At 36.8% G+C, this 13,978-nt stretch overlaps 1 protein-coding gene across 1 annotated transcript in view; it reads left to right on the top strand.

The window, feature by feature from the left end:
• The window catches only part of ninaC (STKc_myosinIII_N_like and MYSc_Myo21 domain-containing protein ninaC), a 386,065-nt gene that overhangs the window by 277,325 nt on the left and 94,762 nt on the right, over nt 1–13,978 (top strand). The window contains exons 21-22 of the mRNA XM_089097735.1: nt 4,608–4,673; nt 7,552–7,682. Coding sequence (XP_088953861.1) covers nt 4,608–4,673; nt 7,552–7,682 — 197 coding nt within the window. The remainder of the gene's footprint in view (nt 1–4,607; nt 4,674–7,551; nt 7,683–13,978) is intronic.

Below are 13,978 nucleotides of genomic sequence, written 5' to 3'. Positions count from 1 at the left end.
TGTAAAAAAAAAACAACAAAACAAACAAACACGCATCCGGGATCTTTCTTCTGACAAAAAATACAAAATTCCAAATTTTTGCAGATAGGAGCTTGAAACTTCCGCCGCAGGGTTTTGTGATACGCTGAATCCGATGGTGTGATTTTCATTAAAGTTCTATGACTTCTTGGGGGCGTTTCCCCCTTTTTCAAAAATAAGGCAAATTTTCTCAGGCACGTAACATTTGATGGGTAACATTAAACTTAATGAAACTTATATATTTTAAATCAGCATTACAATTTGATTCTATTGATGTATCTATGGGTGTCAAAATTCCTGTTTTTAGAGTTTCGGTTACTATTGAGCCGGGTCGCTCCTTACTTACAGCTCGTTACCATGAACTGTTTGATATTTCTTTAAAGATGGAATAGCTTTTAGATGGGTTTTGTATTTCTTGAATTTAACCTTGATTGGCGAGATATAAACCTGTGTAATTGACCTAATTTTTACAGTGTTTAAGATCTTGACCTGTCTTTAAACTAACTAGCTGTGAATAAGTAAAAAGAAGCCATTGATGAAGATTCCTATGATTTTCCTGGTTGTTCAAGCCATTTTCATTTATGATTTGTTGTGATTCTCGTTGTCATATCTCTTCCAACCAGGAAGTTATCTTTGTGATTCATTTTCCTTCATCAATACCTTTCACAATGTTCCCAAGCCCAAGCCTTAACCCTACACAGGCAATTGTTGTAAAAAAACAAATCTGTACTTTTCGAGCTTGGACTGCCATCTTGCTGTGAAAAAATACTGCTTTTATCAACATCTTTCGTTGGGGCTGAAAGATGGCAGTCGATTGATACCTTCGGGGAGCTGCTGTGTGACATGTGGCCTAAACAGTGAGTCACCAAACCAAGGGATAAGAAAAACGAATAAAAAGGTAGGCAATTTCTAAGCTAGAAACTGGAAACAAAACGAAAAGGTAGGAGATTCCTTGCATGTCATATGCGTATAAAATATATACCGTTTAGAATTACTGTAGTTGAAATTCACGAAATAAGCAAGAATTTGGAGCAGTAGCAAGATAAACTTCCTCCTGTTGTAAAAATACAACATCGGACGATCGTGGCTCAAAATTATGAAACAAACAACTAAGTAAGAAAATAAAAAGGGTGAAGAAAACAATATAATTTTACATCAGCTATTCTGTAGGAGGAGTCCCTCCTACATAGTAGCTCAAAGCACCCCTCAGGAATGGTGGATCATTGAGTAGACAGGGTGTTTCATATGTCTAATTTTTGTTTTCTTTCTAGATGGCGGAATCTTACGACAGACTAAGAAAACGAGCTCAAAATCGCCGAATTGACGCAGAATAGGCGGCCAAGTATATTTTTGACATTCGAGAAGACATGTTGTCTGATTTGTCCGACGATGATGATGACAATGATCCAGACTTCCTGTCTCCAGAAGATCTTATCGATGATCCTGATGCAGACTTGTTGCCTCTACTGGACAATCTCCACTTCTTCTTGGAACAGGATGACGTGGAGGCTAACACTGAACCCAGTGACGATGACTCGGGGGAAACTCCACCCTCCAGTCAGCAACAGCAACCGGTAACAACAAGTACTGGAAAATCAAAGAAGAAATCGAAAGTCCAAGAAAAATTCGACTGGAGAAAACCAGAGATAGAAAAAGTTGATCTGTCTTGGAAAGGAGAGCCTCGCCAAGTTCCAGGCATCTTGGAGACTCCACTGAAATACTTCCAAAAATTCTTTGACGATGAACTTCTTGAGCTGATAGTTGAACAAAGTAACGTCTTTGCACTTCAAACTGAGGGATGCAACCTCTGCCTCACTGCCGAAGAGCTAAAAGTTTTCATGAGCATTATTCTATTATTTGGAGTGATAAAAGTTCCCTATTATTGAATGCACTGGGAAGCAGCCACCAGAAACCCTCAAATTGCCGACAAGATGGGCCGACAAAGGTTTGACAAGATCAAACGTTTTCTTCATTTCAACGACAACAATAAAGCTAAGAAACCTGGAGAACAAGGATTTGACAAGCTATACAAGATTCGACCCGTCCTGAGTCATATCCGTTCCAAGTTTCTTGAAGTCAGCCCCGAAGAACACCATACAATTGACGAGCAAATGATTCCTTTCAAGGGGCGAAGCAACTTGAGACAATATCTACCGAAAAAGCCGACGAAGTGGGGACTAAAAGTGTTCACAAGAGCTGATGTGCCAGGTTTTGTATATGATTTTGAAGTTTATCAAGGGAAGGACACTCTTGATGAAGATGACATAAAGCCAGATTGGAGTCGGAGGCAACATAGTTCTATGTCTGATGAGTACTTTACCAAAGAAAATGAACTGCAAGATTTACTTTGTCAGTTTGTCTTTGAGCTTGAAACTAATGAGTTTGCTCAAAATTAAAGAATTTCCTTGTATTGGTACATTGAACAAAGTGTGACTAAAGAGCTGCCCACTCCTCATAGTTGGTGAAATGAAGAAACAAGAGAGAGGAACATCAGATTACAGGACTGACATTCATTCTGGCGTTTTTGTAGTGAAATGGTTAGATAACAACACGGTTTGCTTGGCTTCAACGTATGCAGGAATAACGCCACAGGATACGTGCAGACGCTGGAACGTTAAGGATAAATCCAGGGTTTAAGTTTCAAAGCCAGCCATTGTTTATGAGTACAACCTTCATATGGGTGGCGTAGATTTAGCAGACATGCTGGCGGAGATGTGCCGAACTAATCTTCGGACACGAAAATGGTATATGAGAATCTTCTGGTGGCTTATTGACACAGCAGTCTGCAATAGCTGGCTTCTTTTCAGGTCAGACGTCAAAGTACTGACTTCAAGGACAGACGAACCGATGATCTTGAGAGCCTTCAGGTCTGAAGTTGCTGCAGGGTTGTATGCCTCGGCGCGTGTGATACCCCAACGTAAACATGGTAGACCATCCGCAGATGTTGAAGATAGTCCCAGCCCCAGCCCCATTCGAAGTCGCAATCGAATCCGACCGGCAATATCTGCTCAAGCCGATGGACTTGATCACTGGCCAAAAAAGACTGAAAAGCAGAGCCGCTGCAAAGAGTGCAAATCGGAATATACCACTTTTGAATGCGAAAAATGTGACCTTCCACTGTGCCTTACTGCCAAAAACAATTGTTTTAAAGCCTTCCACACCAAGTGAAAATGCCCCATTTTTATATATTCGAGAGGCTAATGTCGTATTTTTACAACATGGTCTAAAATTGACAATTTTGAATAAATCATGCAAAAATAAAATTTTTCGTCAATAGTCTGACCTAGAGATTACATGGGAAGCGTTGTAGATTTTTCCTGGTATTCGTTCATATAGTGGCCTGTCAAGGGTTAAGCTTTAGCTGTTTGGATTGATTCATTACCTTGTGTAAATTTGCAAGACGTTATTTATACCAAAAAATTCCTTTCCAGCTATCCATCAAGAATTATTTTTTCTTCAATAACGTTTATAATTAACTCAGTAACAACAACACATTTTCCATTGCTCATACCCTGTGAAATATCTAAATTATGTATCATCATAAGTTAAACTATAGTTATGGCGTCATTCATCATGTTGTATACGAAATTGCAGTTTATCGTAAAAAAGTAGATTTTACTTTAAACATTATTACAAGGTAACTACAAAAACGAGTAGACATAATAGTTTCCTTTAAAATGAGTCGTTAAACTGTTCTCTATGATGTTTCAGGACCCCGCTGGATGTGGAGGAGGAAAAACAGAAAAAAATGCTTCCTATGCACAATTTCGTGGTTACAGCCACTTTCCTTGTTTTTCAAGCCAAAGGGTTTTCCTTGTTGTTCAAGCCCAGGGATTGGACGTTTCCTGTATAGTGTTTTTTGACCAAGTCAATTCTAATGGCGTAAATTTTTTTCGATCTGACACCATTCTTAGGGCATTCAGTTTAATTTTTCTGGTTTCTATGGGCGGTGTTCTTCTTTTACTAGAATGTGGCTTCCGCTACAACCACGTTCTTGTATACGAAAATTCAGTTTGCCCTAAAATTGATTTTATTTTCAATATTGTTTTTGTTAAACACCGAAGGCACTAGATATAGTAACTACCTTTAAAATTTGTCCTAAAACAGCTCTGCATGGTTATCCAGTTCCCAGCTAGCTTTGGAGGAGGAAACAAGGGTATAAAGATGCTTCCGATGCAGAATTTCGTGGTTTCATCCAGTTTCGTTGTTTTTCAAGCTAATGGATTATTCTCGTTGTTCAAGCCAAGGGACTGTAAGTTTCCTGCAATATGCTTTTGAACAAGGCAATTCTACTAGTATACTTTTTGTTTCGATCTGATACCGTTTTTAGGAATTTCGGGCTAATATTTTTGGTTGTTACTGGCCGTGTTTGTCTTTTATTCGGTTGTATCACTACGAACGTTATAAGAGGAATTTACCAACCTCCTTTTAGTCAACGAAAGATAACGCCGTTCCTCAATAAAACGTAGAAAGCAAGGAATGAACTGAAATGAGGCTTCCTAAATAAGAAAGGCCTTTAGATTTGCACCATCAGAGGACCATAGTTCTATTATTTCCCACTTCCTAGCTCATATTTTTATTTATTCCAGGTTTTCGCGGTTACCAAGCTAGAAAAGAATATAAACCACTCATTGAGAAATCTCATTTTGGATCAGGTAATAAATTTTGCATTTCTTTATTGTAAATGTAGGGGCAGGATAGCAATTGCCCAGAAAAAAACTTATCGGGAAAAGGGTATAAGTCGTTGAAATTTAAGTCTGCTCTCTGATACTCAGGTCGAGCCTCCCTAGATTTTAAGTCAGGGAAATAGCTTACTAATTTTTGTGCTCAAGAAACTTGAACGGTGATGCAGATTGCTAATTTTGGTACTCAGAAGAATACATTCCTGAATCTAGAGGATAAATTTAGAAGAATATATATCTAGAGGAAAATAGAAGAAAGGAAATATTGAAAACTGAGAAAAATAGAAAATGGAATATAGAGGAAAATAGAGGACCTATTGATTGGCATTGCTAACAATTATAAAGACTATTGATGGAATTGCTACTTCCTAAATGCAATTATGCTTGGGAAACACATTTCTGCAGTGTATGTAGAAGAAGATAAATGGCATACCCAGCTAGAACAAAAACAAATTCATAGGGGATAAATATTAAGCTTGGCAAGAGAGTATCAATGGCTAATTCAGCCGAGCAACAGATTAGCCATCGACACTTTCTTGCCAACCTAAATGTTTAATCCCTTCAATTTTTTATTTTTATAACAGTTCGTGGGAACGAACTGTAAGTAAGGAGCGAACCGGCGCAATAGTAACAGAAACTCTAAAAAACGGGATTTTGATACCATAAAATATATCAGAAGAATGGACTTTATATGCTGATAAAATATATAAATTTAATTAAGTTTTGTCTTACCTATAAAAGGTTACGAGCTTGAGAAAATTTTCCTGATTTTTGAAAAAGGGGAAAATACCCCTTAAACGTCAAATGATCTTAATGAAACTCACACCATCAAATTCAGCGTATCAGAGAAGCCGACTGTATAGTTTTCAAGCTTCTATCTGTAAAAATATGGAATTTTGTATTTTTCGCCAGAAGAAAGATCACGGATGTGTTTTTTTTGCAGTGTGATTGTATCGACCCAGTGCTCCTAGGATATCGGGAGGAGGGTCATTCGAATTGAAATTAAAAGTCCTAGTGCCCCTTCTGTGAAAAAGACAATTCAAGGGCAACTAGGCCCCCTTCCCCGCCCCCTTTTTTTTACCCAAAATCGTCCAATCAAAATTTTGAGATAGCCATTTTGTTCATCATAGTTAAAAAGCCCAATAATTATGGCTTTGGCTATAACATGACCCCCCTCCCTACAGCCCCAAAGGGAAGGTCTTTAAGTTATAAAACTTGTTCATTGTTTGCGCAGAGCATTTGTTATTGGAATGTAGGCATACATTTTCGGGGGGGGGGAGACACATTTTCTGCTAGGTGTTTTACCTTGGGGGAATTTTTCAAGGGGAGGGAAATTTCCAGGGGGTGAACTTGTCACGGGAGATTGTACACTGGGGGAGTTTGCCAGAATTTTATAAAAATTCTTTTTGTATGTTTTGCTTTCTCTTTTTCGTCTCGATTCTACGCGCGTAGTGGTTAAGAGTAATTGTCCGAGAAAAATTTTCACCGGAATGAAACTGTCTAGGGGATATTTTCGTGAGGAGGGGGTTTCTCCGTAGAAGTGGGGCCAGATTTCCCGCAATTATCTATAAAACGATCAGAAATTAAATAAAATACAAGTTTTTTCAACTGAAAGTAAGGAGTAACATTAAAACTTAAAACAAACAAAAATTATTATGTATATAGAAGGGGTTGACCCATCCTCGATACCTTGCTCTTTACGCTTAAGTTTTTAATACTTCTAAAAAAGCGTCATATTGGTCTAATTAAACGGCTCTTGTATTTCAGGAGTCATTCTTAAAGAATTGGGACAAAGTTCAAACTTTAGCGTAAAGAGCGAGGTGATGAGGAGGGGCAACCCTATTTATATACATAATAATTTCTATTTGTTTTAAGTTTTAATGTTGCTCCTTACTTACAGTTGAAAAAACTGTTTTTTTTGTTTAATTTGTAGTAGAGATAGGGTGTGTACGAAAATGTGTCTTCTATCTTCTTCAATGTACTATTGAAATGAGTTTTCCTAGCTAAATTGGTTTTAACAAGTGGGGCTAGTCGTGTATTTTAGTTTAGAAAAGTGTTTCTAGTTGGAAATTAGTAATTTACATAAGTTAGGGTTGTTTCCCAAACTGTCCTTTCAAAGACCTAGAATAAAAAAAAAATCGTAACATCCTTTCAGCCTGCCTTTCTCCAAAAATTTATATTTGAATCTTTGTATACGAAATTGGTAGTATTCAAAACTTTGAGGCCTCCTCTCAGAGCTCGATAGGTCATATTGTATTTGGTGATGTAATTATTTTTATTGTTTTGGCCTTTTTGATCAAAATGACTACACTGACATTTCGATGTTACACCATTTTCCGTCGTTACTTGCCTAAGGTCAAAATAGCGTAGAAGTGGCAACACCAACTTCAGGTCACTTTTGGCTCTCACTCTCTGCTCAAGTGAAAGCTTCTCAAAATTTTATATCCGGTGGTTTGACCACGATCATCCCTGACTTAAAAAAAAAGCATAAAGATACACGTACTCGTGTGTCTATCTGTTATTTCAAATCTATTATTTCCGTCGATAGAGACTTGAAAATTTTGTTAGGGCTTTTTCTGATCCATAATATGCAATCTTTTTTGCTACTTAAAAAGGGGCCCTAGAGCTTTGAATTACCATTTGAATGAGTCTTCTCTTAAAAGTTTTGGCTCGATACAATCACCCTTGAAAGAAAACAATTGAACAAACAAAACCAACCAACAAGTAAATACGCCCTAGTCATCATTCTTCACAGAAAATTCGCATCTTAACTAAAAACAAAATTAAACCCACTAAAGATACTTATTTTTTCAACTATGCGGATTTATTTGCAATTTTCTTCTTGTTTTAGCTACAATCGAAGAGGAAGCCGTGAATATTATTCAGTATTATTTCAGAAAGTGGAAAAAGAGGTCGATGTTTCAACAGTTAATGCTCTACCGACAAGAAAAACAACAAACGCTAATATACTTTTGCCAGCAGGTAAGATAATCCCTTGAGTTTGTGATTTTAACATGTTAAGGATCTTTTAAAATTTTAATGTCTTCCTTGTTTTGAAGTAAGGCCATTCATTCACATTTTCAGCTAGATTTTCTTATTTGTTTGGTAAATCCGTAATTTTCATCATTAGTATATTAACTGTTTTTGTAGGAATTCAGTATTAGGGATGTATTGAGTGAAAAGAAAGCATAACCTGTGTAAATATTAAAGAAATGGAAATTAAAGCTATTAAATGAAACAAATGAAGCTAAGTAATCCTAATGAATCTTTCATAATGAAATCTAAAAGAATAAGGTCACAATGGATGTGCAACTCAAGATATATATAAAAAAAATCAGAAATAAACTCAAATACCTCCTGAAGAATCGTAACCTCCTGAAGTCCCTTGTCCCTCTGGGTCGACATACATTTAGTTTTTTAGCGTAGTAGTTATTGATTGGAACGTCATATACGTACCACAGTTGGAGTCAGCGTATCTGGCTTGCCATCTATGATTTTTCTCAGCTTGTTATTGGTAGTTGGAGAGCTGTTTTTGTATTAAAGAAACGGAGAAAAGCTCGAAAAAGAAGAAGAGCAGGAGAACAAGGGGTAAGAAAATTCCTAATTTTTCTTTGAATGAAAGGTGGAGCATGGAAAAAGTAAGCTTCCTATAAAGGATTACAACATCATTTTAGGAGGGATTTTACCACCTATATCCATTACAGCATCTACTGGTGTGCGACTAAATTTAAATGTCCATTCCTGTGGACATCGGCTCTCAATCAAGTATTTTTAAGTTAGAAAGATAAAAGTTGACACAATAGAAGAACTTCCTATTTTTAATGTGTTTTCCTTACTTACGCTTATGGTCACCTTCAAAAGTTAAAAACCATGTTTACTCTGGTAGTTACCATGTCTGATGCCTTGGCAATCATCGTACCTGCTGATGTTGAGGACCTTTCTGAAGCTAAAAGTGATGAAAATATCTTTGAGCCCCACGATATAGAGATTGAAGATACAAGTGCAGATGAAGATCCTAACCGCACCTTTCTTCCAGGCGATGAAAATATCATCGATGAGGAACTATCCGAGACTAAGTCTGATTTTGAAGATGAAATACCTCTAGCCGAGCGGGCTCGGATATTATACCAACCTATGAGACGACTAAAATTGATGAAATAGAGGGAAAGCACAAAGTTTCAGATTCACTAGGGTCCAGTAAAAGATCGAGCTATCTTTACTGACAATTTTGATTGGAAACCTGAATAGTTTTTCACACAGTACTTCCCCCAGTCATTTTTCAATGATATGGCATATGCCACTAACTACACTTATCAAAAATCTTCTCCAAGAGCCTGATTGTCACTGGTGAAGAACTTACGATATTTTTTGGATTTGTAATATTGATGTTCACTTTCAAATATCCTCAAATTGAAATGTATTGGAAGGTGCAGTACCGTGTAAAACAGATAGCAGAAAACATTGGAAAAGGCCGTTTCTTCACTCTAAGAAGCGATCCGAAATTCATTGTAGACGAGGAAATTCCTGACGACATTAGAAAGAACAATTAGTTGTGGAGAGTTCAGTCAATTATCGACCGTATCCGTACCGTTTGCCTTTCTTTCCCGAGGGACAAAATTGTTCAACTGATGACCAGATAATACGATTTTACGGGGAAACTTCGTTAAAGCAGTATTTACCCAATTAGCCTAATACCCCGTCGGTTTTAAAAACTATGTCTTGGCTAATTCGAAGGGCTTCAAACCCTCCCACCCAGATCTTGCCTCTACTTTGATCCATTTTTCAGCTCAATAGAACTACTCAGCCTTCTGTACAAAATACAGATAAATGCAAATGGCACAATAACGCGAAATAGATTTGGAAAAGAGACCCTATCTCTTAAGCCAGAAAAAAAATGAAGAAGAAAGGGAGAGGGTTGAGGGTTGCATTTTTGCTAGAACACCGGAATCTAGTCATTACGGAATACTTTGATACAGAATTGTGACACTAAGCTCGAATTACAAGACAGTGGAAGAAGAGCCAACAGTGTAAAGATGGGCAAAAAAGCAGGGGAAATGGATAATAACCTCTTGCCCAAGGTCTGTAGCTGACTACAAAAAATAAACGGGTGGAGTGGACATGGTTGACTGTATGATCGGTTATTACCGATTCACTTCCAGAACTAGAAAATGGACCGTATGATTCCTTCGTCATTTTATTGATGCTGCATACTCAAACGCTCTCATCGAGATACATGCTATTGAGGAATATAGCAGGCCAAGCTTGAAAAAACTTATCTTGTACCGTCTTTACGTTACAGAGCACCTTCTCTGCTGGCCGGAACTGGAGCATTATGTTGAGGAAGATGACGATTGTGAAATTGTTTTTGCTGTTAATTTCAATAAGCGCCGACAATTACCGCCTGAGAGAATTAGAGGAGTCATTCACTTACCCGAATACCACGGGCTAAGGAACTTGAAGAGGTTCTGCCTTCCTCGCTGCTAAACGAAGACGAGATGGTGGTTTATTGAATGTAAAGTGTTTCTGTGTGTTGTTGGTGACACAAACTGCTTTTCTTGTTTCCACCAGTAAACTTTTGGTACAAACAAGAAAATCAGTTTCTGTTTGATAATTTGTTTTGAGAAAATAATTTGCCTGTAGTTTGAAAAGATGATATTTTTAGACTTGAAAAACTTGAAATGAGACCATTCCGAAAAAAAAAGTTAAAAAATTTTTGCTCAACTTTTTTTTGAAATTACCCTACCTTAGTTTCTTTTGTGCCACTATAGTCTCCCAGGGTATCCAAAAGTACCTGCCAACCATTCTTCATATGTACTACTTTTCAAAAGTCTTCCTACTTATATTCGAACTATTGTAAGGATCTGTTTTAAGTCCTAGTGGTAAGCGTGACAAAGCGTGTTTTTCATGTTTTTATTTTGGCTATCTGTGGCTTCCACTCCAGTGCTATTTTGGGGAGTATATGTACCGCAATGCGACAATTTATTTTAGGTGGTACCATATTCTTTGGCGGGTGAAATTAGTTTCTAGGGACTGGTGCAATGTAGAGAGGACTCTCTCTATGATACCGTAGGCTCTCCACTTAATAGTTAATAAGATACTAAGACGATTGTTCTCGACAGCAAGCATCTTTCTTTCTTGCTGCTGCTCTAGAATTACAGCATTTAGTGCAATTGAGGAGGGTGGAATGGAAAATGTTACTGAACAGCCTTATTTTAGTTTCAAAAAGCATTCTTTCAGTCCTAAGACTGACTTTACTTGATTAAAAGCTACACTGGCCTATCCAACCCTGGACTCAATCTCTTTTCAGCTGAATTTAGTTTTTTTTTTACTTTACTTCCAAGGTATCTAAGCTCCAGTACCTGCCCTACTGATTAATCTGAACACTATGCCCACTGGTAAGTCCCTTGCTGCCGGGCTCCTTGTTTTGTTTTTTTCTTAGTTGACCTTCACGCCAATAAACTGGCTTTTTCTCGGATCGCCTCCATCAAAGTAATTTCGTCAATAAAATAAATATCTCCTAGATGTTTATCACAGATTTGAATGCCAAGACATATGTAATCTCTCAATACGTAGTCAAATCAAGAGATAAGAAGCCATGAGAAGAGCAAACACCCTTATTTAACTCAAGGCATTTTATGGAATTACCTTATATATTTTTTGCTGGTCCTGAACACAACCTTTAGTGTTTCCGTACAAGACTATATTTTGTTAACGTCCGATTCAAAATTTAAATATTTCCTAACCTTTCTCCCAAATTCATTCAATTAGGCCTTATGCCTAAAACATGGAATTCGCTGCATTTTTATTTGAAAATTTTAATACAGGTTTGTAGAAATAGGGAAAGATTGTATTTTAGCTTTTTTTTAAATTTGGTTCAAGAGTAAAAAATAGTAATGTTTATAAATTGCTACAATTTTTTAAACATAATAATATATTTATAACCGACACAGTATTTCCTCATAAAAGACCCATAAGTTAATATGATACTCACATGATGGTAAGACGGCGAACTTATTGGCTGGCAGGGTCAATACAAGATATTAGTGCATATAGGAGGGCTGTTATTGATGTCAAAAGTGAAGATTACCATCTAGTACTGAATAGGGTTAATCTAGAATTGAAATTTAAGAAGGGTAATTACTTCTCAGGAAGTTATGTCTTCGGTAGACTCCAGGGTGGCAATTTTGAAGAAAATTTCTAGAAACAGTTAAGTATTAAACTGGGGGTCTAAATTTGACAATATTGAAAATATATTAGATAGAATAATGTTAGGAAAACAATTTGTGAAGTAGCAGATATTGTCTTAGAGAGGAAGGTTAAGAAACAGCTAGGAATAGTGGTGAAAATGCTTTAAGTTTAGCAGAATAAATAGGAGGGGTTTGAGCCAGAAGCACTCGAGCGCTAGATTATATGAGAACAAGAGGAATATAAGGAAAGTAGAGGAAGCATTAAAATATGAGCCAAGGAGGTATTAAGTAGATGCCATGGATAAAATTGCTGAAGATCTGGAAGATGATGCCAGACAGCATAATAGTAACAGGTTGTATTTGCATTTCATTTTCATTTAAAGATAGTAGCGGGGCTTCAATTAGTGATAAAGAAAGTGTTGAAGATAGATAAAGAGAACATTTTGAGAATGTACTAAACCGTGACAAAGCTACTGGAAATTATGTAGAAAAGAATTAAAATGTTTATGACACATTGCAAGTAAATAAATATTTATTTTGTGAGGAAGAATCAGAAACAGTCAAAAAAGGATTTATGGTAGTTGCAAAGTTAGAGATAAATTACTGAAGGCTATGCACATGATTTTTGAAAAAGGGGTATAGAAATAAATTACTTAAAAATATGATACTTCTTAGACTTAGGAATGCTGTAGATAAAACTATAAGAGAAGAACAGTGTGTTTTTAGGGAGGGGAGAGGATGCGCCAAGCAAATTTTGATTCTAAGGTTGAGAATTGAGAGGTGCATGAGTCATCAGACCCCTCTAGTACTCAGTTTTATAGATTTTTAACAAGAATTTGATTCATCCGTTAGGAGAGTCTGGGTTCGTATTCAATCGGCAGGTAAGTAGGGTTGCATTCTATCCCGCTTTATATGAATTATTGTGATAGAATTTGTCCTAACGAGTACTGCAAAGGCAATGGGAGAACCTGGAATCTATTTGTATTATAGCAAAGGCTATGGGAGAGAATGACATTAGTTGGGAAAAATGAAACTCTCTTAGACCAGATTAAGACCAGATTAAAACTCTTTCAGACTCTCTCCAGATTAAGCTGATGATTTGAGTGGCCTATATGAATTTGTTTGCAAAATCAGCGATTTTATTAAGATATTGAAATAGGTTTGAAAATTGATATTAAGGAGATTAAGTTGCTTGGATTTAGAATAAATGAAGGTGAATAGGTAATGTTGGGTAACGAGAAAATCGATGAAATGGATAGCTTCACTTAGTTGGGTGGTATCATTAGCGAAAAGGGTGGATGCAGTGAAGATGTTAAAAGTAGAAAATGTACAAGGCTCAGGATGTTTTTTTCACAACTGAAAAATGTTTGGAAGAGTAGGAAGATATGTCTTGGAACAAAGATTAGAATGTTGAAGGCTACAGTGATGGCAATGATCAAGTATGGTTCTGAAATATGGGCGCTTTGAAAGATGGAGGAGGATTTGTTAGAGGCATTTCAGAGGAATTGCCTAGGGATTTTTTTGATTATCCGTCTGACTGACCCCATTTCAAACAGTAAGTTTCACAACAAATTTGGTTCTATCTCATTTTTTAGGGCTACAATGAAAAAACAGTTGAGATGGCTAGGACACGCTCTGTGGATGAAGGACGCGGGCAAATTGCCAAAAATCATCCTCTCTGGCGAGCCATCAAGGGCCAAACGAAAAGTAGGTCATCCCTTAATGGGGTGGAAAGTGGTTGTAAGAAAATCTTTAAAGTGAATTGGAACTTTTTCGAATGGCGCAAAGCTTTGAATATACTGGGATGGAGAAGGAGCGTTTTCAGCTGCATTGGCCTTGGGTGGCATGGTGCTCTAGTTAGTTGTTATTAGTAGTAGAAGTAGCTGTGTAACACTTAATATACTTTTAAAATAGAAACTCTTAATTTTGTGTGGCCGGTGTATTTAACAGTCCGTGGTAATGAATTGCCAGGGAATTAGAGAGACTCCTTGGATAGTGGTTTAAGTTCTAATAAAAGACATTTTGATCAATATATATATATATATATACTATCTTTATAAGTGAGCAATAATTGTGTATATGTGTATATAT

The sequence above is a fragment of the Artemia sp. Qi Xiang Cuo genome, chromosome 12 (genome assembly GCF_049724085.1).
Source record: "Artemia sp. Qi Xiang Cuo chromosome 12, ASM4972408v1, whole genome shotgun sequence".
NCBI lineage: Eukaryota > Metazoa > Arthropoda > Branchiopoda > Anostraca > Artemiidae > Artemia > Artemia sp. Qi Xiang Cuo.
This window is presented reverse-complemented; position numbering and strand designations above follow the sequence as displayed.